Below are 27732 nucleotides of genomic sequence, written 5' to 3' on the forward strand. Positions count from 1 at the left end.
TTCGATTCCCAGTCAGGGCACATGTCTGGGTTGCAGGCTAGGTCCCCAGTAGGGGGCACTTGAGAGGCAACCACACCTGGATACTTCTCTCCCTGTCTTTCTTCCTCCCTTCTGTCTAAAAATAAATAAATAAAATCTTTTAATAAAAGTTTATTCAACTTAATTAGCTGGATTACACATAACATTCCCTTCTCAGATTTCTCTCTCCTGAGCCTTTGGCAGCTCTCTGTGTTTGTTTCACTTTGTCCCTTGTTGTCTCACTCGTTCAGGAAAAAGAGACCTGACGACAGGACAGAATTCCTTTATTTTATTGACCCCAAAATGCACGAGGAGGGACCCCAGGAAACAGATTTTATTTACAAGAAATTGTGTATTCATTCGTACATGTTTAAATGTCAGTCACCTTCAAAGTGCCCTCCATTGGATGCCATACACCAATCAAGACATTTTTCCCACTGCTCAGGGTAGACTGGAGATCACATCTGGCTTTAAACCTCAGGCCTGAACTTGCAGGTTGTATGACTTGGGAAAATAACCAGAACTTTGGGAGCCTCCGTTTCTTCATTTGTGAAGTGGCAACAGCACTACCCTTTCCACGAGACTGGTCAAATAGTGCCCAGTGTGGCAAAGGCCCGGCACGGTGCCTGGGGGAGGAGAGGTGCTTGGGAAAACTACTCATGAGTTCATAAGAAGGACACATGAGGGACAGTCCTGTCCTTCCTTACCCCTGCAGCCAGTCTCAGACGTCAGGGCTCCCCAGGAGTTGCCCCAAACCCCCCCTGCCCTGGGCCAGCTCCCCACAGCAAGCTGCCCCTGCAAGGCTGTGTCCACCCACACTCGTGCGACTCTACACCCAATGAGATGAGTGCTTCACCCACGGGGTTCCCAGGGCAGTGCCAATGATGGGGACACAACAGAGTCTGTCTGGGGGTCTGTCTGGGGGTCTGCAAACCACCTGCTGTGTCCTTTTACAGAAAACGGACGAGCCCGGGAGGTGACAGGGCGACGAACACGGGAAGGGCGTGTTGGGGAGGAGGCTGGTAGCGATGCCAGTGGAGATGTTAACGTGGGGGCCGGTGAGGACGGGAGCAGTGGGAATCAGGGACCTGCCACCTTGGTGGTCGTGACGGTGCCTGAGGTGCAGACAGCGAGGCTGCGCTGGGCGCTGGTGTGGACGATAAAGGTGAAGGCCGGTTATTTTAAATTCCGGGCGGCACCTCTGGGCAGAGCAGAAGGCGGCACTGGGGACGATCGTGTGCACAGAGGGGATGGCCGTGAGCGTGGCCGCCGTCGTGGCAGGAGGCCATCGATAAGACGAGGCCCCCAGCATGGCGGACGTCAAAAGGGTTGAGTAAGAAGTCCAGCTTGATGGCTCTGGCTCCAGGCCCCCCACAGGCCAGCCAGGAGGAAGCTGATTGCCATCTCCTGTACAGAGAAAAAGGTGAGGAGACGCTTCAGTGGCTCCTGCACCTTCCTGGGCCTTGACGGAGAGCCGGCTCGGACGCCGCTGCAGCGAGAGGCCACGTCCGAACCCTCCTGGAGCCCTCTGGGAAGGCGTCAGCCCCGACTCGCGGTGCGCCCCGTCTTCTTCTCCCAGTCATCTGTCAGAGGACACTTCCGTTGTTGCCGTGTCTTGGCACCTGCATGTTGCATGTGGTGCATATGGACAATGGCATATAGACGACTCAGCCGTAAGAGAAGACGAAATGTTGCCATTTGCAACAACACGGGTGGATCTTGAGAACATCGCGCTAAGCCAAGTAAGTCAGACAGAAAAAGTTAAGAACAATATGGTTTCACTCACATGCAGGGTATGAAACTGCAAGCAGCCGATGAATGAACCAGAAAAACAAACACAAACTCATAGACACAGACAGCAGCATGGTGGCCCCCAGGGGGAGGGGGAGAGGGGGGGAATAAAGGGTAGAGGGGGTCAAATATATGGTGACAGAAGGAGATTGGACTTTGGGTGGTGGGCACGCAATGCAGTAACACACAGGGGATATGTCCTAGAATTGTACACGTGAGACCTATGTAACCCTATTAAACAATGTCACCCCATACGTTTAACTTCAAAACAATAAAGATGGTGCGTCCCGGAGACTTCCTCCAAGGGCCCTGGGCCTGTCACCAAACTTGCTCACAGCCTCCGCAGCTCTCGCGGTGACCACACCCGCTTCACCCCTCGGCCCCTACCTCCTTCGGGCTTGCCCTGTCCTGTGTGTGCCCCCACATTAGAGATGGGGACACAGGACACAGTTTCCCCTGTCACCAGGGGGTCCTCGTGGAAGCCAGGTTGAGTGGGCATTTGGGGACCTTGTGTGTCCGTCCCCAGCCCCCGCCTGCTGGTCGAGCCCGGGACTGGATTCTAGCTGGAAGTCTCCTCCTGTCCAGCAGCAACCACGTCCTGGGGGGCGGGGCAGGGGGAGCAACTCAGGGACCCTGGTCAGCCCGGGTGTGCCTCCCTCCTGCCCAGGGCGATCCTGGAAAAACAAGGGTTTTACTTCCTTGCAGTGTGGTGAAATATTTACAATATGACATTGACCTTTTTTATGACTTCTAAGGGTTCAATTTGCTCATTGGGTGCATTCACACTGTTGTGCTACCATCGCCCCACCCGCCTCCAGAACCTTTTTATCTCCTCGAACTGACACTCCCCACCCTTAAAACGAACCCCCATTCCCCACCCCACAGCCTGCCCCAGATCCCAGCAACCCGTTTCTCCTGTGTCCATGGATTTGTCGGCTCTAGGAGTCAAGTGCAGTCATGCAGTATGTGTCCTTTTGGCCTGGCTGATTTCACTCAGCGTGATGTCCTCGCGGTGTGTCCGCGTTGCAGCGTGTGCCAGAACTCCCTTCCTCGTTAGATCTAAGCAGTGTTTCGCTGTTCCATGATTTTCTGAACACCAGATGGGGGCCTGCCCTGACCACCACTCCCTCCTCCTCCATTATGATCCCCTCTGATGCTCCATCTGGTCCAACCCCTTCCCCTCGTCAAAAGGGAACCCAGTGCCCAAGGTGAAACAGGGACCCAGAGCCCGGGTTGCCAGATGAGGCCCTTGGTGGTGTCGCTGGTATCCTTTTTGTGTGCTTCTCAACCCCGCACCCCCCGGATGTCCTGATGTCCCCTCTGCCTGGCCAGGGGCTCATCTAGGTCGTGTGAGGTCACGGCAGGAAGAATGTGCCGAGGAGCCTCCACCTGCCCTGAGCTGCAGGTGGGAGTGAACAGAGAGACGAAGGTCAAGTTTTTCCCCGTCTCCTCTTCCTTGCATGCTCTGAACCGCCACGTAAGAGATCGGAGCTCTGGAAGATTGGAGATAGCTTCTGACTGGCATTTACAGTAGTTCCTATTTCCTGATGCCTGTACAGTTTTAAAAATAGGAGCATTAAAAGTATTTAAAGTAAAAATAACACATACAATAAAGTGTTTCATCAGTAGCTCACATCGAGATGCAACTTCCATTGTTCTTATTTTAATTAAGACAAAGGCAGGTTAAAATTGGTAAGATATGTGACTATTTTAAAGTAGCAATTGTGTGGAGTGTCACTAATAAATAACGTGCTGACATTGTGCATGAGAGAGCGAGAGAGACAGAGACAGAACTGAGCACCCGCCATGCTCCAGGTCAGACGTAACCATCCTTTTCTTCTCCCAGAAAAGTGAATCAAGCCTCCCGAGTTCACTGAGTCACAGAACTTATTCCGATGCGTTCCAGTTTGTGTTTCTCTCCCGGCTGTGAGCAGGGCAGGGACCATGTCAAGTGCATGTTCTGCAAAGGACTGGACATATTTGAGCTCCGAGTGAACAGCCAGTGAGTTAACCACGAACGGATGCGTGCACAGGCTCCACTGCACACGCTCAGTCCAAAAGTCGGCCCTGGGGGTCCCTATGTCCATCAGCTTCTCACCACCTGCACTGTGACGCCCCAGCCCCCTCTTCTAGATGACTCCATCACCTCCTTATCGCCTTCCCGGCGTCCTGGTGTCCATTCTATCCCTGCAGTCTTGTCTCCGCACAATAGCCATTATGATCAGATCCGTCGCTGTCCGGGGGCTAGTGTTCCCACGGGACAGCAGGTTCACGGGTGCTTGCTGCGTGGAAACAGGTGCATACGTGTGGGAACAGTGCCGGAAAAAGGCCCTGCGTGGACCCATGATGACAGGGGACCGGCTCTCAGGGCCCCTAAAGAAAGCAGAGGATGGCTCATTTTCATGGTCATGGACGTGCTTACATAAACACCCCCAGCCAGACCCAGGGAGTTCTGGGAATTACCGTCAGATGAGGCCAGGGGGTGGAGGGGTAAGCAGACTGGCTGAGGTGGGAGGAGATAGGGGAGGTCAGTTTGTTTCAGGGGCAGGAGTCCTGTTCAGGTACTCAGCAGGTGAGCCCTCGTCCCCAGCTCTTCCCAGGCTTCAAGGACACAGGAGGCAAAGAACCAACGAAACAACCACACTTTATTCCACAGCCAGCAACCCCCCAGCCCCCTCCCCCGCTCCCCCGCCACACAGTGACGACAGCAGCTCTCTGGCACGACCGTTACCGGGCCAGTGCCACTCAGTGGGACTTTCTGCAGCGCCGGAAACGACTGACTGTCCTGTCCAACACGGCAGTCGCCTCACTTCCGGTGACCGAGCACTGGAAACAGGGCTGGCACAGCTGAGGAAATGAGTTCTTAATTTAAATGAACTTGAACTCAAACGCCACATCTGGCTTGCAGCCACGGTGCTGCACGGGGCAGCTCTGGCCCTGGCCCTGGCCCGGCCCCGGGGCAGTTCGGTCCAACTCCGGGGAGAGCAAGTGACAGACATAGTTCTGGGGGTCACCAGCACCCCTTCCCAGAGAGAAACGGCAGCCCCGGCTGCACAGAGGTCAGGTCTCAGAGCGGCGGGACGCCACGCACACGCCGGATGAGGTTAGCCAGCCTCCTGGCCAGGCCGCCCTTCTTGGGCTCCTCGATGTGGAAGGTGCGGGTGAGGAGGTTGTAGAAGGAGCCGTAGCACACGGCCACCACAGTGCACGTGAGGCAGATGACGTTGTAGGGCATGCTGAAGTCTGGCGTCGGCAGGTTCACCAGCAGCGGCTCCGTGTAGAGCCGCACGAAGTAGCTGGAACCATCGGAAACCGGGAACCTGCGGGTCAGGAGGGAGTGGTGAGGCGGGCCCCCTGCTCCTGCCCTCTCACCCCCGACCCCCACACCCCTGGGGCCGGCTGCACTGGGCCAGTGCCTGACGGTAAGGCTTTCCAAGGCTTTCCAAACCTTTCCGACAGAAGACAGCGGAAGGCCCGACCCGGGACGCTGACGGACAGCTGCCTCCCGCCAAGGGCGAGGGAAGGGGCCCTGCCTGCGCTCGGCTGCCCCTTCCTCAGCCTCCTGGTCTCTGCCTAAAGGCCGCCTCCTCAGAGAAGCCGCCCTGGGTCTCCCACCAGATCACTCCCAGCCCCGCCCCGGCCCCACCGCGCTCTAGCACAGACGCTCCCCTCTGGACCGTCAGGGTTTGCCAGGCAGGGGGCACCTCTGTTTGCTCCCCGCTGGGCGGCCAAGCCTCCTCCGAAGTGCCTGGCACCTGGTAAGTGCTCAACAAAATCATCGTGGGTGAGTCAATGCAGGCTGTGAATACTGCTCTTCTCACCTACTTATCCTTCCAGACGCCCTCCCGAGTCACTTTATAAAGTCTGCAGGGACACTGCAGACCACCGGAGCCTTCATTAGGACTCAGTTACACCAACCCCCACGGGCCGGGGCAGCCGCACCAAGCCCCAGCGCGCCCGCGGGACCCACATCACCCGCGCTGGTGCGCCCCGAACCGGCAGCCGACGTCGCACTCACAGGCTGTTGAAGAGGGGACTCCCTTCCCAGTCCGCAGGCTTGGCTGCCACCAGGCTGGGCACGAGGGCACTGACGACGGACGGGCTGCAGGGACACGGGCGGGCGTTCGGTGAGGCGTGTTTCTCCCTGGCCCCCGCCCGGGCTGGCGGCAGAGACGGTGGGTCGGGGGGCAGGGGCAGCCCTCGGGGCGCGAACCTACCTGACATAGAAGCCGTGGTTGGGGTCCGGGGTGTACTCGGTCCACTTGAGCAGAGCCCGCTCAAACTGGATGGAGACCTTGGTGACCGAGTTGGCGGGCAGCTGAATGAGCATCTCCAGGAGGTGGGGCTGCAGCCGGTCCTGGGCCGGCTGGTAGTGGATGTAACCTGGAGATGGGCGGGGCCCAAACGTCACCACACCCCCCTCCTGGGGTCAGACGCCCTGCACCCCCCACCACCCTGCTGAGGCCCCTCTGAGGCCCCGAGGCCTGGGTCTGGCGCCCGGAGGTGGGCTCCGAGTCAGAGGAGCAGGCAGGTTCGGCAAAGGGAGTAGGGTCTCAAAAAAGGAACGTTATGCTCCCAGGGCAGCCGTCCCGGGCAGACAACTACGTCTTTACAGCACGGAAACTGGGCGGCGGGCACCAGGAGACTCACACGGCCGCCCCGGACGTTTTTCTGCCAAACACAGAGGACCCGAGTCTAATCCGGCCTCTCACACTGACGACTAACGCCCCGAAAATGTGGGCGGTAGAGGGACACGTTCAACACCGACATGAGGACAAACCCAGGACAGAGCACATTCCATTCAACAGATGGCCCGCTCTGCCCAACAAGTACAATTAAAAAAATTTTAAAAAGAATGGGAACCGCCGCAGAGTTGAAGAGACTCAGGAGGGCCACCCCAATGCAAGAGGCTAACAGCAGGGGAAGCTGGCGGGGGGCCAAGGACGTGGGTGGGAACTACTGTACTTTCTGCTCCATTTTTCTGTAACCTCAAAATTGCTCTTTTAAAAAAGGCTCTGCTGATTAAAAAGAGAAAAAGAGAAACTGAAGAGCACATGCAAATGCAGCGGGAGGACTCTGTCTGCATCCTGACTTAAGCGAAGGAATCACAAACAGCTACTTTCAAGACCTTTGGGGAAACAGGGACAGGAATGACAGGCCCCATGTTTTTTGAGTCCTGTGTCTGTTGGAGAAATACACTGAAGTACCGCATTTAACGGTGAACTGGCGTGATGGCTAGGGCTCGTTTTAAGATACTCCAGGAGCAAAACAATCAAACAGAAAAAAGGAGGGGAGGGGGAGGGGTGAAACAAGAAAGAGGAAGCTGCCCGTGGGGACAGGGGGGTGGGTTCTACTCTTCCACTTGGGCGCGTGTCTGAAGTTTTCCAGAGCAAAAGGTCAAAACAAGCCCCACAAAACACACAGGCACAACGTTTGAAGCAGATCTTTGAAGGCGGTGCAAGCAGTGGTGCCGAAGGTAAGTAAAACTATTAACCACGGCCTTGAAAATACGGAAACGGCACAGCAACTAAAGGGGACGGCAGGCCTGGCCGTGTGGACTGTGCCACAGCCTCTCCCTAAGAAGCCCTTTCCGCGGCATTAGTCTCTCTCCTCTCCGGAGAGAAACGAGTGCCTTCTTGAGAGCGCTGTGCCTGGCACCTGACGGAAAGCAATCAGGACAGAGTAACTCCGCTACAGGAAAATGATAGAAAATAAATGTAAAATTTAAAAACGACGCTCCCTCCCTCCCAGGGCAGCAAAGCCATCTCCAGGTCTGTCACCTTCCTTGTCCCCAGTCCTCCGCTGTTCCGGCCAACCCTCCCTGCAGGGGAAAGGGCCGGTGACTCAAGGGGAAAGACTGCCAGGAGCGCCTGGGAGGGGCCGGTGGGAGGTAATTGCTGCCCCCCTGAGGTCTTACGGAGAATTGCCAGTACCGTGTGTCTTCGTCACTGGTGGGGCCGCCCTTCCCACTTGGCCAACTATTCTGAACTCCCTCTGCCCGTGAGGTGTTCCGGGTTATAGGCTCCGGGAACTACCCTAGAAGTGGGGGTGTGGGGACTCTGGGGAGACAGCGGGGGAGTAGGGGTGGGGGGACTCCGCTCTCACTTGGTTTGTTCTCCTTGCCCTTGGAGGTGATGCTGAGGGTGTGCACGTACAGCCGCAGGAACCAGGGCACGGTGTCCAGCAGCAGCACGGGGAAGGCCCGGTACGGGTGGGTGTTGTGCAGCAGCGTGCTCAGCTCCCCGCTCTGCAGCCCGTAGCCGCTCACGTACCGCTGCGCGTGCAGGAAGGGCGCTGGCGGGGCCTCTGCGCAGACCGAAGCCAGCGGTTAACAGTGCCCAAAGGAGAGCGTCTCTCCCCACCCCCACGCCCCAGGCCCCATTCAGAGTCTCACAGCCAGGGAGGGGGCGGGGGAGAGCTGTTCCATCACAACTGGGAAACTCGCATTCTGGAATCATGCCCTGTTCCCCAGCTAATAGCAACAACAGAATTACTGTTATTTCCTAAATATTTATATACGCCGAGCTCTGTGCCCCTTGCAACCCAAACCAGGTGCTCTAGTGATATTCTGCACTTCCCCTTGGTAGCACTGAACACGGATGTCATTAAAATCGTCCGATGTCTTACGATTCTCAAATGCAGGGTGTCTTCTGTCTTCAGAAAAGATTTGTTGATTACATGAATGCATAAACAAACTCCGTATTTTAAACTGATGACCTCACCCGGTGAGGTCAGGAGACTGCCCACAGCCAGAGAGCTTTAAAGAAACGGAGCTGGAACCCGGGGGCTGACTCCGGAGATCTGCGCCTGGACGCCAGGCTGTTATCTCGGGGTGAGGAGGCAGGACGGTGAGTCCTCCCCAGGGGACCTCATCTCAGCCTGCAGCGGCCCACCCTCACCCACCATTGTCCGGGGGTCTCTTCCACTTGAGCTGGAGGTTGAGGTTGCGGGAGCTGTTGATCACAGCCTTGTCGAACAAGTCGTAGACAGCATAGGTCCTCTGAGTGCCCAGGATGACGTCCCGGTGCGTGGTGAGCGGGGGCGGGCTCACCTCCAAAGTCTCATTGTCCTGGGGACACAAGGGCAGGGCTGAGAGGTGAGCAGAGGGGCAGGCTGGCCTTGGCGGGGGGCGGTGTGTGTGGCTGGAGACCGGGGTACCTGGCTGTAGCCGGTGACATCCACGTAGACTCGGCTCTCTGAAGCCAGGGGGCAGGGCTCCGTGAGGGTTCGGGAGAACATCCGGAAGAGGGACCAGTCTGAGGGGCAGACAGCGGGGTTGAGCAGGGGCTGGGACCAGGCCTGTCCGCACACACGGGGCGGGGCTGGCAACGGGCGGGCAGAGATGAGTTGCTAAGGGGGCTCACCTTTCTTCCCTTGCCCCGTGACGAAGGCGTCGAACACAACGGAAAGGGTCTGTCTCAGCTCCCAGGAGACGCTGGTACAGCGAGCATTCTACCACGAGGACCAGACAATGGCAGTGAGGACCTATCGCTCCAGCCACAGAGCCTCAGGGACTCCCACCGTGACTCGGTCCCTTGTCTACGACGCGTCTTCCCACCTGCCCGTTTGCTACTGCTCACTGCTGAGCACCTGGCCCTGTGCAAGCAGCTTCACGTGCGTCCATCAGGTGAACCGTTGCTGGCAGCCACAGAACTACTACTACCATTACTCATCGGACAGATGGGGAAACCAGGCTCAGGGAAACAAAAGGATTCGCTCAAGGTCACGCCAGCTGGCGAGTAACGGCGCTGGCAGGTGCACCTCATAGCTATTTTGAATCGCTATGCTCCGTGACAAAGATTTATTGAATGCTCGCCAGGCAACCACTCGCTTTCCTTGGTGCGTGGCCAATGCCCCGAGAAGTCATCACGCTATCCACTTGCTATCCACCACTTACTATGGGCTCAGCCCTCCCCCAGACCCTGGGCCACGTGCTTCCCCTGCACTTTCTCTCAGAGCCTCCGGATGGCACCCGCCCCCTTTCCCGATGACTCACTCTGCAAACAGGGCGGATGTGCACTGCTTGGGAGTGGTAGCTGGTGTGGAACAGGCGGTCGGCCTTCAGCAGCATGGAGAGGCCTGCCTGGAGGAGGCAGGAAGAAATCAAAGGTCAGGGCCCAGGGCACCTGGGCACGTGGCAAAGGTTATCTGTAAAGACACCTGGCTGCCTGGCAACGAAAGGGCATCTGCCAACCCCACCCTCTTTTCAGACCGCTCTGGCCTCACCTTGGAACTGCAGGGCAAGAGCTTCTTCCACGGGGTGAGGTTCTCGGTGCAGACCACTTCCCGCGGCAGCACAGCGTAGCGCAGGAAGTAGTGATCGGTGCCTGAGGGGGACAACGGTCTGTCCGCGCTGGGCCTCGGGCCCCACTCCTCAGGACCCACACGCTAGTTATGGGGTGGCCCCTCCTTCTCCCCACACACCCCTCTAGAGCCACCACCCTAACAGCCCAGCTGGGAGCGGGACCCGCTCCTCCCCTTGGGAGAAGGCAATGCAGAGACAGCCCGGTCTCAGGAAGCCTTCTTCTGGGGCCCCCACCCCCAGGGGAGCCATGATCTAGCCCCACTGAGGAAAGAGGAAGCTGAGGGGAAAGGAGGCGAAGGTTTAGGCAAACAGTAACAGGAAGAAGGGAAGGACCGCGGGGGCTTCTCACCATTGGCCAGCCCCAAGGGTTTGAAGGAGGCAGTGGGAGTGACCGTGTTGGTGGAGTCGATGAAGTTGAGAGAGGCGCAGAAGATCCCCGAGAGGACGTTGCTGAGCTCCTTCCAAGATCTGTCCACACTGGATGGAGACACATACCCACTCACTGTCCCGGGCTGCCTCCGCTCCCTCCTCAAAGCCTGCACGGACTGCCACAGCCTCAGACTGGCTACTGGGTGGAGCTGGAGCACCACCACGGCCCCGCTCAGCCCCTTCCTCCTCATGCGCTGCAGCCACACAGGTCTTTGCTCCCGTGTCCCCTCCTGCCTGGGAATGCCCTACTCTCTGCTCACCTTCAAGGAGGCTCCCCCCTCCAGGAAGCCTTTCTGCCCTCCTCAACCACAGCCTCCACCTGCACTGCTGTGGGTCTGACCACCTGAGCCTCTCCCTAAGTCCCTCCTGGGGTGATGGCAGCACCTCGTCCTAAGCGTTGTTTCTCCTCAACCAGGCTTACAGGAGCCCGAGGACAGAGAGCAAGTCTGAGTCCCCTTTGTGTTGTCTCACAACGCCGCGTAAAGTGCCCCGCACCTGACAACGGTCGCTGATCCGCTCTGAGCTGTGCTCAGTTGGGCAAAGAACACACTTCCCTGGGAACACCCTGGGCAGGAAGGTGAGTCCTGGTTCTAGCTTCAGGGTGGGAGTCTTACATCTAAACATACTCAGTGAACAAGAGAAAACAAGCATTCTAGGATAAAGAAAAAAACCCCATCAAATTAAATTAGGAGTTTTTTTCATTAGAGAAATATCAAAACAGATTTGATCTCTATATTAGCCACAGAGAGCATAAAACCAGAAATCCAAACATCGGCTCCATAGCACAGGCAGTTACAAGCCAAGGGGGCGCCGTGACAGCAGAGCAGACGGGGAAGAAGGCAAGGAGCCCGCGTTCAGGCAGAGGCTTGGCAAGTTTGTGGGGTCCCTGCTGGCTCCCCGCTTGATATCACCTAAGTGCTGTCCTGGGGTGTTTCGATAATCCTCTGTTCAGAGCTTTTCAGCTGTTCCAAGTCTTAAGCCTCAAATGAAGACTGCACGCTTGTGGCCTGACACTCTGCCCAAACCAGAACCATGTTTCATCTGGCGTGCACTACAGTGACCCACTCGGCGTGTCTTACATTTTTAAATTCCTTGCTGGTATTTAAATTTGCCAACTTTCACGCTGAAATCCAGATACCTGATATCTCTTTAAAAATGGGAGTATCTTATAACAATGGGCCTTTGTTCCCATGGCAACAGTCCATAGGGGATGACTGGCAGCTGTCCCCTCAAGCTCTCTAGCCTGCCACAATCCCCACCACTCTCTATTATTGTCCTAAATTTTTAAAAAAGGTTTTACGTATTTATTTTTAGAGAGAGGGGAAGGGAGGTAGAAAGAGAGGGAAAGAAACAATAATGTGTGGTTGCCTCTCCTGCTCCCCCTACTGGGGACCTGGCCCACAACCCAGGCACGCGCCTGGACTGGGAATTGAACCGGCGACCCTTTGCTTCGCAGGCTGGCACTCAATGCACTGAGCCACAGCAGCCAGGACTACTGCCCTAAATTTTTTAAAAATTCATACTTGTGCTATTGATTTCCCATAGTGGATTTAAGAAGAAATTGTGGTGCAACAGCAGTACCTAGCCTCATCCCTCTCAAACAAAAGCAACTCCTTTAATATGGAGGTCTGGCATCTTATAGGCCAATTCTAGCACACCCGTGTTACAATCCCCATAAGCTTCCATGATTTGTTATCCGCCTCCGCAGAGATATGCATGCGTTGCCTCAGGTCTGGAAGTAGTAGGGGAAGGAAGTATTTTCAGCAAAATAAAGCACGCCACTCAGTAGTCACATCATTGCTTCCTTCCAAGGCTGCTTTACCCCCATGGAATTACTGCCTACAGCAACTGCTGCCCCCAAGGGCAGTGGCAAGTTGACAACACCTTCCCTGCCACATTCCCTTCATGGCCTGCAATAGGCCTCAAGGTGGGCACTCACTCAGTGACAGTGTCTTGGAACCAGACCCAGAGCTCTGCACCAGAGGGGGCCTGCAGGAAGGGTGGCCCCCAGTATCGAGTTCTCCAAAAGCCTTGTGTGAGTGACAGGTGCAGCTCCCGGAGAGAATACTTGGAGATCAACTGCCCCAGGGCTTTGGGGAAGAGCCTATAATGAGAAACTGGAAAAGGCGAAGCAGGTGAGGGATGATCCTTGGAAGGAGGCTTCTCAGCCACCCCAAAGAAACAGCAGACCTCAGACTCCGGGATCGGAGAGATCTGAATTCCAGACCAGACTGTCATTTACTTACCAGAGATGTGATTTTGAACAACTGCTTTTACCTCTCTACACCTCTAATTTCTTCTTAGCAGTCTTGCACAGAACTTAGCACTATGCACCCAGCATAAATGGTAACCGTCAACGACATCATCATCAGTGTTGTGGACAGAGCGTTCTAATTAAAGGTGTAGAGTGGCAGCCTGGAGCTGCGGAAGGAACTAGACTAGGAGTCGCTGCCCCTCTCCAAACCTTAGTTTCAACAACGGTATAATGGGGTTCTCCAATAACCCATCCTTCCCCCAGGGACCCACTTTGTCCGGTTCACGCCCACGGGCCAGGACCCCACCCAGGGACTAGGCCCCGCCCCCCAGGCTTGACCCCACCCACTTCCAGCAGGTGTCACAGATATCAATCTCCGGCCGGTCTCGTTTTCTCACCTTCTTCCCGCTGCAGTTCCGAATCCCAGCGCGTGCGGAACTGGAATGTGGCTGCTACATCTCCAGAAGGCAGCGGGGTGATGACGAGCTCCTCCCGCAGGCTGTCGCGTGGGGCCTCTGCATGGCCCCAGCCGCCCGGCCACAGCAGCAGAAGCACCAACAGAACGAGCGGCTGGGCCGCCGCCATTCCTGCGGCTCCTTCCGCCCCCCAACAGTGCCCGCCCCCACGAGGGGCCGGCCTCCAATAGGAAGAGCGAGTAAGGAGTGACTTCCGGTGTCATCCCGGAAATCGGGGTGCGGTTACCGGAGCAACGGCCCCGCTAGCCTCTTTAGGGCTACAGAGTCTAAGGCTGCGCAGGAAGGGTACGAAGGGCGGAGGATCTCCAACTTGGAGGTATTCCCACACACGAGGAAATGCTCAATAATACCGAATGCCGCCACTACTATTGTCCCTATGTAATAGTTGAGAAAACACTGAAAAAGGTTCATCGCTTTTGTGAGGTAACAGGGCTTTGCTCCTGCCTTTCTTCAGCTTCTAGTGTCTCCGTTTGCTCGGTCCTAAGACTAACCAGCTCCTTTGGTGGCCGAGCTTTCCCGCAAAGCCCTCAAATAACTGTCCTTTCATGTGAAAAATTTCAAACATACAGCAAAGTTGAATGAACACCTGCTTCCCCATCACCTAGACTTCACCGTTAACATTTTTCTATATTTCATCACATGGGTCTGTAAATCCCTCCATTCATTGTATGTTTTAATGCATTTCAAAGGAAACGGCGGACAGAAGCACACTTCCCCCTAAATATTTCAGCATGCATAATATGAACTAGAGTTCAATATTTGTTTACATTTTTCTTTTGGTGTTGAATTTACATATAATACAATGAAATTTACAACTCGGAGGTGCACGTTCATTGAGTCTGACGAGTACATACACCTGTGTACGCAAACTCCTAAGAAGACAACATTCCTAAAGCCCCAAGAAGCTGGCTAATGTCCCCTTGACAATCAATCCCTGCCCCTCCCCACCTTCCAGAGGCAACCACTGTGCTGATTTTCCTTCATAGAATAAGGTAATTGTTCTAGAACTTCATATAAATAAAGTCATCACACAGTATGTGTATGTCTGTGTAAAGTTTCTTTCATGGCAGGGATGTCTTTGAAAATCATGTTCTTGTGTGTATTGGCCATTTATTTTTATCGTGTAATATTGCATCATATGAATATATCATAGTTTATTCATTATCCTGTTGATGGAGGCCTGAGCTCTTTCAAGTTTTTAGTTATTATGAACTAGACTGCTGTACAATTTACTTTGCAGACACCTTGGGTAAATATTTAGTAGAAAAGAGTACGTTAGGTGTGTGTTTAATTTGTTTTTCTTGCCAGTTTATTCTTGGGCAACAGGCCTATTCAAACTGCCCGATCCACAGTTACAAGCATCAAGTCATATTATTTTAGGACTAACAAAGACATTAAAGATGATATTGTTCAGCTAAAGAAATTAAAGCTGAGCAAAGGGTAAGTGAAATGGCACGACCACAATGCACCCACAGCAGGCTGGTGGTGCAGTTGGAGTAAAGCCAGGTCCCCGCCTCTTTACCGAGACTCTCCCCCAGTGAGAGACCAGCATGCATTCAGCTGAGATGAACCTTGTTGCAGAAGTTTCGGGATTCTTTGCTATGTTTTTATTACAATTCAAATAAATCAGGATCACCTCGTTTATTTTCTTCTGCTTGGGGGTGTAGCTCCAATAGTTCACAGGATTTAAGCCAACAGGTTGTGACCGCCGTAACCAAGGGAAATGGGAGGATCTGGGAGTCAATTTGTTTTCAAGATGTTTCTAGGTGGAGCATGTTGGGTGGACCTTCTCTGGCCCAGGAAGGTTGGTACCAACTTCCTTTGCTTGTCCTGAGTATTGGAAAAAGCTCGACTGCTTGTTGCATCAAAAGATAAGATTTTAAATCTGATTCTAAGTCACAAATATTATACAGTATTTATTCAAAATATGACAATTTCTACTAGAACTCTGTAGGAAAAATAAACTTTGCTCTTATTGGGAATTCAAATCTAGTCACTAGTATTATTTTTTTCCTCCTTTTAAAATTTCACAGTTTATTTTTTTCCCTTTTTTATTGAATGTATTGGGGTGACACTGGCATACAGGTTTCAGGTGCACAAAACCACAAATCATCATCTGTACACTCTATTGTGTGCTCACCACCCCAAGTCTGTGTTTACAAGAAATTGTCAGACCTTTCTCCAAAATGTATCTTTTTACATGTATCAACAATGTATGAGTTCCTGTTCAACATTTTTTTTTCATTTTAGCTATGTCAGAATGTGTGTAGTGATATTCATCATGGTTTTACTTTGCATTTCCCTGGTACCTAATGCTGTTGAGCATCTATTCATGTGCTTACTGGCCATTCATGTATTTCCTTCCGTGAAAACTCAGTTAAAATCTTTTTGCACCCTCCCTTTTTTTTTTTTACTGGCTTGTTTGCCTTTTTGTTATTGAGTTGTAGGGGTTCCAGTGTTCGATTTCTGCTTTAGGTTTTTCAGCTACTCTATGGGAACACATTCACGAAGCATTTTACACACAGTCTCTTGGTAAAACCCACAACCATGTCTCTATGAAGAACCAAATTTGGTGTCAAGCAGGTCTGCCAAGATATACCCCAACCCACCAGAGAGAAAGTGTCAAAAGGTGTCTTTCAATCATTAGGATTTCACCCTACTTACATCTAGTGTTCCTGTCCCACTAGATGTGGAACAGGAGGAAGGCCACGAGTTTAGACGTCAGACAGACATGGGTTCAAATCCCCACACCAGCCATCGATCCACAGGAGCATGAGCAGCGTGCCCCTCTCCCTACTCTGTAAAGGGGGTAACCCTACTTTCAGGGTTGTTGTGAGGGTTACATGGACTCGTAGGATCTGGAATGTGGTAAGTGCTTGATAGCATTTACTCTTTAACACCTCTTTGAGGTGGGTACTATTGTCTCCACTCTAGAGATGAGAAAACTGAGATAATTGTTTCAGATTACAGTGAGTGATGAAGCCAGGACTAGAGGTCACACTATCAACCTCAATTTTTTTTTTTTTTTCAAAAAAGCAGCTGCCATCACTCTGATTATGATTTTGTGATTCTATGGCTTTCTTTCCTTTTGAAATTGCCTGTCCCCATCATTCAAGACCCAGTGACCTCCAGGGAAGACTTCTCCCGCTCTAGTGTGCAACAGCTCTCTCTACACTTCTGCTGTGGGCCACATTGTCCTTCCATTATCCATGGCCATGGCTGCTCCTGGAAGAATCCTTGGTCACCTTAGTATTTCTGTTGCCCAAGCAAGGAGGCTGGCATATGGTGCAACAGGCGCTCAGTAATGTTGAATGAATGAACACACAAGACGACATCACAGCACGGCTCCTGGCTGCCCCGCACCGCCGTGCTGTTCAGTGTCGAGTCCTGTGCACTCCTAGGGGCTGCTACAGTGTGGGCCCTCCAAGGAATCTTCCTCTGCGTTGTGGTCCCTCCCCTTTCCTCCCCACACAGGAGTCTACAGCATGAGTTCGTCTTCTTCCCCTCTTTCCAGAGTCTAAGCTAAGTCTGTGCAACAGACAGAAGAAGCCACGCTGTGGCTTAGAGACCAGAAGCTGGGCTGCCTGCCTTGGGATTCGCTCCAAATCATCCTCCCATCTCCAAGGGCACTCTGCCGCCTCAAGAAACAGACAGCTGGAGCTGCGGGCTCTGAAGGCCAGCCAGGCCCCTGTGGTTTGGCAGAAGAGGAGGTCATTGTCCAACCAGGAAGTGGTCCTGGTGTATCAGCTGACCCTAGACTTTTCCAGGCAGGGCTGCGATTTATAGCAGCTGAATTCAAGGCTCCCCATGGGCTCACAAACAATTCTGCCTCTCTGGAGAACTGTGGATAGACCCCTCTCCCCAGGCAGGCTCTCTGCCCCAAACCCCACAGACCCGGGCATCACACGCCTGGGATGCTGAGAGGTTTGTTGGCAAGCTGACAGCAATCAAGCTAGTGTAGCTTCTCATCACTCATCTTGGAAGGTAGTGGGGTGATGATCCCGGGAGCTGAGAGCCCCTGCACAGCCAAACTGCAGAGCTCACGGGCCACAGCCGGGAGGAGGCTCAGCCACAATCAGACAGGAGGCTGAGCCCGGCTGCTCCAGAGGGAGAGGGCACAAAAGGACAACGGACAAAGACCATGTGTGCAGCAGAGTCATGAGCAACCCAGAGAAACTATACAATTTAACACCAGACTGGGCCCTCACCCAGCTTAGGGGATGATCTCAACTTGGACACAGAGGCTTTTAGACAAAAGGAACACAAAACTCCCCCAAGTTCCTCCCTAGCGCTAGGAAAAGCGCTTAAGAACTGTCACTCACAATGGCCTCCCGCAGGGATGAAGGCAGGGTGGGACTGTGGGAGGACTCCAGCCCTGTCACTCAGCCTGGGGGCCACAAAGGGCTTTGGGATTTAGGCTGCAGGTCCCTGGTCCTTGGGCAGGATGGTTTGGTTCGTGTAGCGTGCGAAATGACTTCGAGTTCCTCTTCAGCCCGGAGGCTACAAGCCCTTCTCACACTCCACACACTCACACCCGTGGCTTCACTCGTCTCCTACACACTTACCACCGACGCTCTCCTCTAAATCCTACACTCTGGGTCCAGCTGCCTGCTCAGTGTGACCCCTTGCACGTCTCAAAAGCACCTCAAACTCACGTCCAAAACCAAACTCGTGACCCTCTTCCCACACCTGGTTCTCTCCCAAACTCCCCACCCGGGTGAAGAAACCCGCACCCCACCCCGCTGTGCAGAGCAGGAACAAAGGTGGCGCTGGAGATCCCTTCCCCTCTCGCAGCCCCCTATCAAACCTTTCAGAATTTGCCTCCTAAATCTCCCTCCATTCCTTCCACTTTTCTATGGACCGCCCTCGCCCCTCCCTAGGCCGTCCCCTCTCAGCGAGGTGGCTGCCATCCCAGACCTCTGCTCCGCTTGGGCCCCCTCCGGCCAGGGCTCCTGGGGCGCCATTCTCCTCCTGGCTGACTTCTACTCATCCTTCTGATCTCAGCTCAAATGCCACTTCCTCAAGGGAGACACCTCGTGACCTCTCTGAGTAAGCCGTTAACGCCTTTCTAGCACCAGTCAGAGCTGCAGTCTTACATTTGGCCTCCATGAGACTAAACTCTGTAAGAGCAAGGCTGGTTTTTGGGGGTTTTTTTTTTGCCACCACTACATTCCCAAGGCCACGCTCAGTGTCTTACACGGGTCCAGCCCCGACATCTAATGTGAATGTCATCTGTTACACCACCCAGTTAAGCTGATCATCGCCACCATCTTCAGGGGCACTGCCGTGCCTTGCACGGATGACTGCGTTGTTCCAAGTCTGTCTGGACTGTGTCCTCCTCTGGTGTACTCTCTACATGGCAGCCAGAATGCTCTTTTTAACAAGCAAATGCGACCACCTGTTCCCAACAGAGTTCAAATTCATTAACGTGACCTCTAACATGTACACTGCTAGTTACCTATCCAAAGACGGCCGTGCTCTTGTTCCGTAGTAACATAACCCTGATCTTATCAAGAGAGCAATGTCCCTACTAAAACACAACCCCCAGCCCTCCTTCTCAGGAGGCAGCATGCTTCTGAGAGGTTTAAAAGGCAGAACAGAAGTCGGATGCATTGGCAATTCAGCGACTTGAAAGGGTCACCTTTTCGAAGGCTAGAATTTCCTTTCTTATAATGCCCTGTCCCTGTGTCTATGAAGTGTCGTTAGTTAGTAAAACATCTTGTGTTAGTGAGTGCCGGCCAATGAGATGAGAGTGGAATGGTACCGGTTAGACCCTCCAAAATTGCTTCCTGATGTGGGGATGGACAGCGGGGTGTGCTCTGCCCATCCCCGATCTCTTCTCCTGCTCTCTGCCAGTTTCAAGGGCGGGGTGGCGGGGGCTTCAACAGCCACCTTAGACACGAAGTGTGGAAGAGAATTCGAGCCACGTGCCTGGAGCGGCTGAGCAAAAAGAGCCAGCCAGGACCCTGGCGCCCACTACGGAGCAGCCGCACAGCCCTGTGCTTGGGGTTCTTTTCGATAAGGACATATTGATATTTTACCGGCAGGCAGACTGAAATGATGCAGGCTTCTAAGCATTTTATGACTCGACCATCGTCAATCTTATTCTCCTTTATCTCCTCATATCTGACAACTCAGCCGAGCCGAATGCTCTTCAGTTCCCCACAGCCATTTCTCTGCAGTTAAAGTGTCCCGAGCTGCTCTTTCTGCCTGGAACACGGCCCCCACCTCGCTCACTCCCACTCACCCTTTGGATTTCGGTGTGAAAACCAGCTCTTTGACAACCACACCAGCGAGGTTAAGACGCCCCCGTTTTCTGGCACCAGAGTAGCTCCTTGTCATGCTACTCATGACACTGTGAACCGTGCCACTGAGTTCACGTCCTCCCGCAGGGACCGTTAACTCCGTGAAGGCGGGGCGCAGCCGCTCTCATCCAAACTGTACTCCGAACGCCCAGCCCGGTGTCCAGCCAGTATGTCTGGAATAAATGGAGTGAACGAAAGAGGCACATCGTCTTGGTGACAGGGCTAAACAAAGAGTGGCTTTGATGTGGTTGGTATACTGTTATTTGTTTATTATTGATACGGTGCCCTATTCCAAAAAAGGACGTAAGGAGGCGGGCGGGGTGGCTGGAGTCACCACCGCACTTGGTGCTAGAGAGTTCACGCCAATTGGGAGACACCGGTGGAGGAGCCGGTTAGAAGGCTGCAAGGGTGGTCTGGGGGAGGGGCGCTAAGAAAGGCAGTGGCGTCCTGTCCTACCTCATCTCCACCTCCTTGCCTACAAGCTCTACCTCGGGAGTAAGCCGAAAGCTAGTGGGAGGGTTGCAGCAGGAAAAGGGCAGCGATCACACAGGAGAGGGCCAGCTCCCAGCTCCCAGCTCCCAGGGAGGTGCGCCGTCTCACCATCCCTTCCTCCCTCCGGTGCCCACTACAGGTAGAGTCTGGTCTTCTCTGAAGAGCTCTGGCTGGGCCTGGGGTCTCCTGCGGAGAGCAGTCAGCTCGGTCAGTCCACAGGCGGGGGTGCCCGCTGCTAGCTGCAGGCTCCAGGCTCGGTGTCCCCCGCGCCCCCATCCTCCTCCACGTCAGACTGTGCCAAGGGCGTGTCCTCGCCGCCGTCACTGGGGTTCGGGCTGTGCGGGCTGGTGGAGGAGTCAGAAGACGAGGAAGAAGTGCGGGAGGTGGTCCTGTCTGGCGTGCGCATGGGCAGGCTCAGCTCCTCCGCATGGTCGTCCACCCCTGCCCAGAGAGAAGAGCAGATCAGGGCCGCCAACGGGGCTTTGGAGGACTCTCAGGGACAGACTCTCTGGCCAGGAGACACTGAAGCCCGGACAAGCGCAGGGCCTCGTCCAAAGTCACGCAGCCAGTCTAGCAAACAGCCAGGTCTCCTGACTCCCAGCTCCTTGTCCTCCTGGGATCACGTCTGGGCTCCAGAGTCAGGTCAATCAATTCAAGGTTCCAAGCTCCGCCTACGTCACTTACTTACTTAGCGGCTTGGAGCAAGCCGCTTTTTCTCACAGGGACTGTGCTCCTTCTCTGGAAAGAAAGGGATCCTACATCCCAGAAGAGTTTTGAGGGTGAAATCTAGTAAAGCTTATAAAATGCCTGGCACGTAGCAGTAGGCTATCAATTAAGAGCAGCAGCTGTAAGCAAGAGAATATCTGCCTTACAAGTACATGGCTTTGGAGTCAGAAGGCCATGGTTCGAACCCAGCCGCCCCACTTTCCGGCTGTGTGACGACTCCTCCGAGCCTGACGGCCTTCTTCGTAAATGGAGCTAAAACTACCTGCCCTAACAGGGCATTGGTAAGGACTGAGATAGTAAATGTAAAGTATTTCAGTCAGCGTTAGAAACTTACTAAAGCACTCAGTAAATACCGTATTAAGGTGACTGAAACTGCTGAGTTGTCCAATGTAGAAGTTACACTTTTATGTCATTTTGATTTCATTAAATTCACAAGTGTCAAGTTAACCAGGCTAAGGGAGGGGGTTGGGCATTCTTAGAATTTTCGATTGGAGATCCAACCCAGTTGGCCTCACGGTCAACTTCCCTAAAATCAGACCAGACAGCTGTTTCACTGGTGGGAACTCGCCCCCGCCAGCCCCCGTGGGGGCACTTCCTCAGCCCACACTCCCGAGCCCCGGCATCCGGCCCTGGCCGACCCTGGCCGACCCTGGCCGACCCTGGCCGACCGGTGCCCGGGTCCCAGCCCAGGAGCCTACCGGACGTCTGCGGGGTCAGCGGAGGGTCTTCGCAAGGCAAGAAGACGTCTGCTCCGTCCTGATCCCCAAGGTCAATGAACTCCACTTGCTCCAGAGTGTCCACATTCACTTCCATGGACGAGATGCTACCTATGGGGGCTGCAGACCGAGAAGGCCGAGTCAGGGGGACCCCGGCCGGAGCCGACAGGATGGTCAGAGCGACCTGTCAGGTCCAGGGACAGAAGGTCAGAGGGACAAGAAAACAAGAGGGGAGGGGCCCTCACGGTTCCAGATCTCCAAGGCTTCCTCCCTAAATCCCTCTCCCCCGGACTCGGGACTCACGTCTCTGTGCCTCGAGATGCAGGTGCGACAGGGGGAAGACAAACTCTGTCTCCGGCTGTAAGATGTCCTCAAAGAACTTCTGCCGCTCCCGCAGGCGGAGCTGCTGGCGCTCCAGAGACGCCCGAGCATTCGGGTCCATGGCAGCTCCTGGAGGGTGGGAGTGGGCGATGAAGTTGAGAGGCAATGCCGTGGGGGCCGGAGCTTGGGGAGCCCCACTGCAGCCAGCATTCCAGAGCGGGGTCCCCGGTTCCAGCCCGGACACCTCTGGGCTTGGCTTCCTCCTTCCCCTTCCCTAAAACAGAGTCCATCACCACAAACGTCAAGCGTCATACAGAGGCGGGGCTGACCCCGCAGGCTCCACAAAGGGGATGCCGGTCCCAGGCACGGCAAGAGAGGCTCCTCTGTATTCAGGGGATGGACACAGCCAGCGGCCAAGTCTCAGAACCATGCCCGTGTGAGAGGAGTTGGCGGGGCTGCTCCGGCCCAAACGGGGGAGGCATTTACCCACTCCTCCGAGGCCAGGGCAGAGGACAGGATGAGATCTCAGGTGGAAGATCCCCTCTGTCTAGTGCTCTGTTTCTTGCACCTTCTTCAGAACCCAGACATTAGCCGAAGTACCCCCTCCCTTCCTTTCTCTCTCCATGCTCATGCACCCCCTCACCTTCACCCTCATGCCCTCCAAACCCTGCTCTGAAGCCACAGGCCTGACGTCCAGACCTGGCTCTCTTTGCCTAAGCAAATCATCTCTCTAGCTTCAGTCTCCCTGTCCAAAAGTGGCACAAGCACTCTACCTGCCACACACACACACACACACACACACACACACACACACACACACACGACGCTGCCTGGGAGGGTGCTCTAGTAGCTCTTTATCTGCGCTGACGTCTCCCCTAACACTCTTCTCCTCTGATCCATCTCTCTGTCTTACCTCCCCACTAGTCAGTGAGTAGCAATTGGAAGGGCAGGTCCTGGGTCCAATTCGGACCAGGCCCCCAGTGCCGAGAGCTCTCCAGAACCCGAGCCCCCGGGCCAGCCCAGGCCCTTTGCATTCACTGGCGTTCGCTCCGTCTCCTTCCAGGCATTCGGCTCAGAGCCCATTGCAGGAGGCGAGGGAGTAAGTATCAAACCTGAGGACCAGTCCACCCTCCTCCGCAGACCGCCTTCCCCGCCTCATCTGCACTCCGCATATTCAAGACCCTGGTCAGCTCCGGAGGCGCTGGGGCGGGCCGCGGGGCACCTGAACCCAGTGGGCTAGGCAGGGCCGAGGAAGTGTGGGGAGACCTTGCGGCCGGCCGCGGGCTGGTGGCGGCTGGTGGCGGAGGAGGAAGGCGCTGACGCTGATTCCTGGGAAAGGCTCTTAGATCTGCAGCCCAGGTCACAACGCTAAAAATACCCGGGCCCCTGAGGCCGAGCGCCGTAGCAGCGGCTGGGGGAGGGCGAATGAGAGAGCAGGGGAGTAAAAGGGACCGGGGACTCCGGGACGCCCCTTCTCTTTTCCCCTTCCCCGACCCGATCGGTACCACAAGACTGAAGGAGCTCCCCTACCCCCGAGAGAGGGGGCACAGGGCCGAGTGCTGGAGAGGGGAAGGGAGTTGTTTACGCGACTCAAGGTGCTGGGGAGAGGGGTGAAGGGATCTGGGGGCAGGAGGCTGCCAGGGGCCCTCCCGCTCTGGGCCCCACCCGCACTGGAGTCAGAGGGAGCGAAAGAATTCCCTAAAAGGGACGTGCTGTGTCCGCGGGGGGAAGGGAGGGGAAGCGATGGAGCACCCCCCCGCCCCCCACACACACACACCCCGGCCGTTCTTCCCGGGCTCGCGTCCCCCACACACTGCAGCCCTCCCGCGGCACCTGCACCCGCCGCGGAGCCCCTACCTGCCGCGCCGCCGGCGCCCCGGCTGACTCAGTCTGTCCGCTCGGCGAGACAGCGGCGGGGGCGTGGGAGCGAGCCGCCCGCCGGGGTGGGGCTGCGCCGCGGGTCTCCCCCGGGACGCACTGGCCCTGGGAGCCGGGAACGAGGAAGAGGCGGGAGGCGGAAGTGGGGGAGGGGCGGCGGCGGGCACACGCGCTCGCCCGTCGCTGGGCGGCGGTGGGGGAGTCCCTTCGGGCGCGATAGCTCGGACTTCCAGGGCGGCCCAAAAGTTCTCGGCCCGCATCCTTCCTCCCCGCGCCCAGGCGGCCTTCCCTGCGCTCCATCCGCCGCCGCCGCCGCCGCCCGAGCGCTCGGTTCCACATGCTCGCCGCGCCCCACCGGTGGCTGCGGGAGCGGCGGCGCAGACGTGCCGCGGGGACACGCGCGGGCTCACGCACACTTGCTGCTCCAGGACTCCCGGGCAGGCAACGGACACGAACCCGCACACCGGCACCCTCGGTCGCACTCGCACGTAGTTGCGCTCACATCCCGAGGGGGCGCGTGCTGAGAAAGGGAGGCTGACCCCCCGCAGGAAGGGGAGGCACGCAGGGGTGCCCGTCAGGGCAGGTGCACTGCAGCGGAGGATCCCCCTGCCCCTGGGACTCACCCGGCAGCCCCTGGTTCCCGGATCCAGGACTGGACAGCCAACGCCCAGCCTTCCAGCGCACTAGGGCACTGGGCGGGTTGGGCGCCGGGATGGGCGGGCCAGGGCTGCAGGGGTGGGCCGCTGCACCGCACCCCCAGATGCCGGGGAAGAGTCAACTCCTGCGGGGTGCTAAGAAAGGCTGGCGGGGATGGAAGGCTCCGGCGCAAACTGCGGGCCCAGAGGGGAAACGCTTGCCCCCTTGCAGCGCCTCCTGGCTCTGATCAGTGCCGGTGTCCAACTTAGCAGTTCCGGGACCCAGAGCCCGTGCCCATTCTCTCCCTTCTCCCGTGCACCCACCCTCGTGTGCTCGCAGCCTCAGAAGCCGGGGCGGGGGAGGTGTCAGTCAGAGGTGCTTCTGCTGCGGGGTCAGCGAACGTCCTCGAGCAAGCCGAGAACTAGGACTCATCCTTGGCACCTCCGCGTCCTTCGCTGCCCTCCTTAACATACATACTCACTTCTTGTCGATTCTCCTCCTTAAACATCTTTCCAGTCCACCATTCCTCTGCGTTCCCACCACCATCTCTTCCTCGGCTGCTGCAACAGCGTTCTAGCTGGTTTTCCTGCGCTCGCTGGGCCGACTACTGCTGCACTCCACTCCCCACACAGCAGCCCGGGTCGTTTCAAAGTGCAAGTCGGACCTGCCACCCTCTGCTCAAATCTCTCCATGGTCAAAGTAAGATCTAGGCCTGATCTGAGGGTTTTTTCCGGAGCTGAGGATTTTTTTAAGTATATTTTATTGACTATGCTATTACAGTTGTTCCATTTTCCCCCTTTATTCCCCTCTGCCCTGCACCCCACGCTCACCAGCATGCCCCCCCCCTTAGTTCATGTCCATGGGTCGTACATGTAAGTTCTTTGGCTTCTCCATTTCCTATGCTATTCTCAACCTCCATCTGTCTATTTTGTGCTACCATTCATGCTTCCTCTGAGCTGAGTTTTGAAGAAATGAGTTCAACAAACAGAGAAGGGGGGAAAGGAATGGAAGTGTGAAAATTCACGGCACGTTCAGGTCTCCGTGTCAGGGGACCAGCACTCTGAAATCCCTAAGGCACTGCCCCTTTTATTGCTACTGGGGTCTCAGAACAACTCTGAGATGAACACAGCAAGCTGCTTTCCCGGTATTTTACAAACAAGGAAACGAGTTCATGAGAAGAAACAAGTGTAATGGTTAACAGCATGCGGATGGTAGGACCTCCTGGGTTGCAGACCTAGCTCTGCATCCAACCAGCTGCATAAACACTCTATTTCTCTGATCCAGGGTTTCCTTACCTGTTAGATACAAATAATTCATCTCTGTATCTTATGAGATAACTCACATGAAATGCTAGTACAGGACTTGGGCGTTTTGGAGATGCTCAGTGAACATTAGCTGTTTTGATTGTAATGCGTTCTGAGAAAGGGAAGAAACTGCTTTGTTTCACAAATTTCTGAAATTGTAGAAGTCCTCCCTGATAGTTAATACTTCTACGGAGCTTATTATACACCTGTCACTATTAACAAGCACTTTGTATATGTTGACTGTTCTAATCCTCTTAATAATCCTGTGAGGTGAGAACTATTGTTATTTCCATTTTACAGATACAGAAACTAAGATGCAGAGAAGTGCAGGGACCCGTCCAAGGCCAGACAGCTGGTGAGTGATGGAGCTGGAATCTGAACCAGGCAGGCTGCCTCCGGAGACCGTGCTTATAGCAACCACTGCTCCCGGCCTGCCCCCTTCACCCCATTGCAGTTTGCATCTTCCAGGGAGCGTCTGGGTCAGTGCAATTCTTGCTCATCAGTGGGCGGGGTAGTGACGGGGTGCCGTTTCCCAGCACAGAAGAATAAGGCCGAGTCAGGAGGACAGTGCATAACAACTCAGCTCACAGAGCCGCCGCCCCAGGCTTCAGGCTTGTCCCTAGGGACAGGGCTGCGTGGATTGCTCTGAGCTGTCCCCAGGGTGGCAACAGGTCAGGAGCCTCTGTCCCTGCTCTTTGCCAGATGTTTGCCAGATGAATGGGTGGGGCAGGAAGAAATCAACCGACCCGTAAATAATTCGGGGGCTGTGCTGGAAGGGCATCAGCCAGCCGAGAGGAAGCCCCAGGCAGTGGGCCTAGTGGTGAGCGGCAACAGGACTTGGAAGGAGCAGCGAAAAGCTAGATGGCTGGGACTTCTGGTTTCCTCCTAACGTGCAGAAAGCCGGGAGGGGCATCATTACCACACTAATAATTGTTTTAATTGTTAGGTGATCTATAAAATGATAACTTTTGTCTAATCCATCAGGGAGATGAGGCTGCAGAGCAACCAGTTAACCTGAATTCCAGAGAAGGACAGGAGCCTCTGAGAAGAGACTGGATGCAGGCGCTGGCACGCTGGTGACGCAGGGGGAGGACAAGGTCTGCAGACGGGCAGGCAAGAAGCGTTCGGCTGCAGTTGTGCTGACTGGCTAAAGCCCAGGGTGGCCGGTGTGAGACGGGGTGGAGGGGGGGCCCGCAGATACTGAAAGTAACCATGGAAACAACAAAACTCAGCCTAGTGTAACTCCTGACAAGACTGACTCGGTCCCGCACACCAATGGCCCAGGAAGGGATATACCAATTTCTAGGCATAAATAACATTGTCCCCAGTCTCTGATGCTCTACACATTCTGTCCAGAAATCAATAAAAAACAACAACACATAAACAAAAAGCAACTTTACAACCCCCCCCCAAAAAAAAACACCCAAAAGCCCTATTGTCAAGAGACGAAGTAATGGACAGAACCAGGCTGAAGACCTGGGTAGCCCTCTGGAGTTATCTGACAGCGAATTTAAAACAATTATAAGGATATGTGAAAGGCTCTGTTGGGAAACGTGGCCAACATGCATAAACAGAAAAGAAGTTTTAGCAGAGATGTGCAGACTACAAAAAAAGAGTCATATGGAAAATTCTAGGGACTTTAAAAACATGTAACAAAGATAAAGACTGCCTTTGGCAGGCTCCTCCGTGAACTCAACACAGCTGAGGAAAGAATCAGTGAACTTGAAGAGAGACCAAGAGACACCCGAATAGAAACAGAAAGAGAAGGAAAATCGAAGCAAAACAAGACAAAGCAAAGGAACAGAACATCCAGGAGCTAACGAATGTGTGATTTGAATCCCAGAAGGAGAAAAGATGCAAATGAAAATATGCACACACACAAAATAGGACCTAGATACTTAGTCAAACTGTTGGAAGCCAAAGATAAAGAGAAGATGATAAGGCATCTAGAGGGAAAAGACACACTACCTCCAGAGGAGCAAAGGCAATACTTAGAGCTGACTTCGCATGAGAGAAGTCATGTGACTGGAAGACAATCGAATGGTATATTTTTTAAGATTTTATTTATTTATTTTTAGAGA

The 27732-nt window shown here is 54.8% G+C and overlaps 2 protein-coding genes and 1 long non-coding RNA gene across 6 annotated transcripts; 1 reads left to right on the plus strand and 2 right to left on the minus strand.

Annotated features, from left to right (window-relative positions):
* Window positions 1–4493: 4493 nt before the first annotated feature.
* Window positions 4494–13425, minus strand: PIGT (phosphatidylinositol glycan anchor biosynthesis class T). Its single transcript, XM_045833589.1, has 12 exons — window positions 13196–13425; window positions 12483–12660; window positions 10464–10591; window positions 10036–10136; window positions 9806–9892; window positions 9174–9261; window positions 8968–9065; window positions 8713–8878; window positions 7915–8115; window positions 6027–6192; window positions 5828–5911; window positions 4494–5129 (listed from the first exon to the last, which is right to left on the minus strand). Exons 1-12 carry the CDS (start codon window positions 13380–13382, stop codon window positions 4877–4879), a joined length of 1737 nt encoding a protein of 578 aa, XP_045689545.1. The 5' UTR covers window positions 13383–13425; the 3' UTR covers window positions 4494–4876.
* A 6396-nt stretch (window positions 13426–19821) lies between these two features.
* Window positions 19822–24411, minus strand: DBNDD2 (dysbindin domain containing 2). 4 transcript variants are annotated; one of them, XM_045833286.1, is made up of 4 exons: window positions 24335–24411; window positions 21816–21962; window positions 21495–21632; window positions 19822–20511 (listed from the first exon to the last, which is right to left on the minus strand). In XM_045833286.1, the coding sequence occupies exons 2-4, from the start codon at window positions 21952–21954 to the stop codon at window positions 20306–20308; spliced, it is 483 nt and encodes a 160-aa protein (XP_045689242.1). In that variant the 5' UTR covers window positions 21955–21962; window positions 24335–24411; the 3' UTR covers window positions 19822–20305. The 4 variants fall into 4 exon arrangements, with proteins under 4 accessions (XP_045689242.1, XP_045689244.1, XP_045689241.1 ...); XM_045833288.1 differs by lacking the exon at window positions 24335–24411 and adding an exon at window positions 24126–24297; XM_045833285.1 differs by lacking the exon at window positions 24335–24411 and adding an exon at window positions 23691–23847.
* Window positions 24412–24573: 162 nt separating this feature from the next.
* On the plus strand, window positions 24574–27732 carry LOC123815097. Its single transcript, XR_006785013.1, has 3 exons — window positions 24574–25046; window positions 25952–26130; window positions 26636–27732. It is a non-coding gene; the product is annotated as an uncharacterized LOC123815097 (long non-coding RNA).

Source organism: Phyllostomus hastatus, unplaced genomic scaffold (genome assembly GCF_019186645.2).
Source record: "Phyllostomus hastatus isolate PE091 unplaced genomic scaffold, TTU_PhHast_1.1 phas_contig_17, whole genome shotgun sequence".
NCBI classification, from domain to species: domain Eukaryota; kingdom Metazoa; phylum Chordata; class Mammalia; order Chiroptera; family Phyllostomidae; genus Phyllostomus; species Phyllostomus hastatus.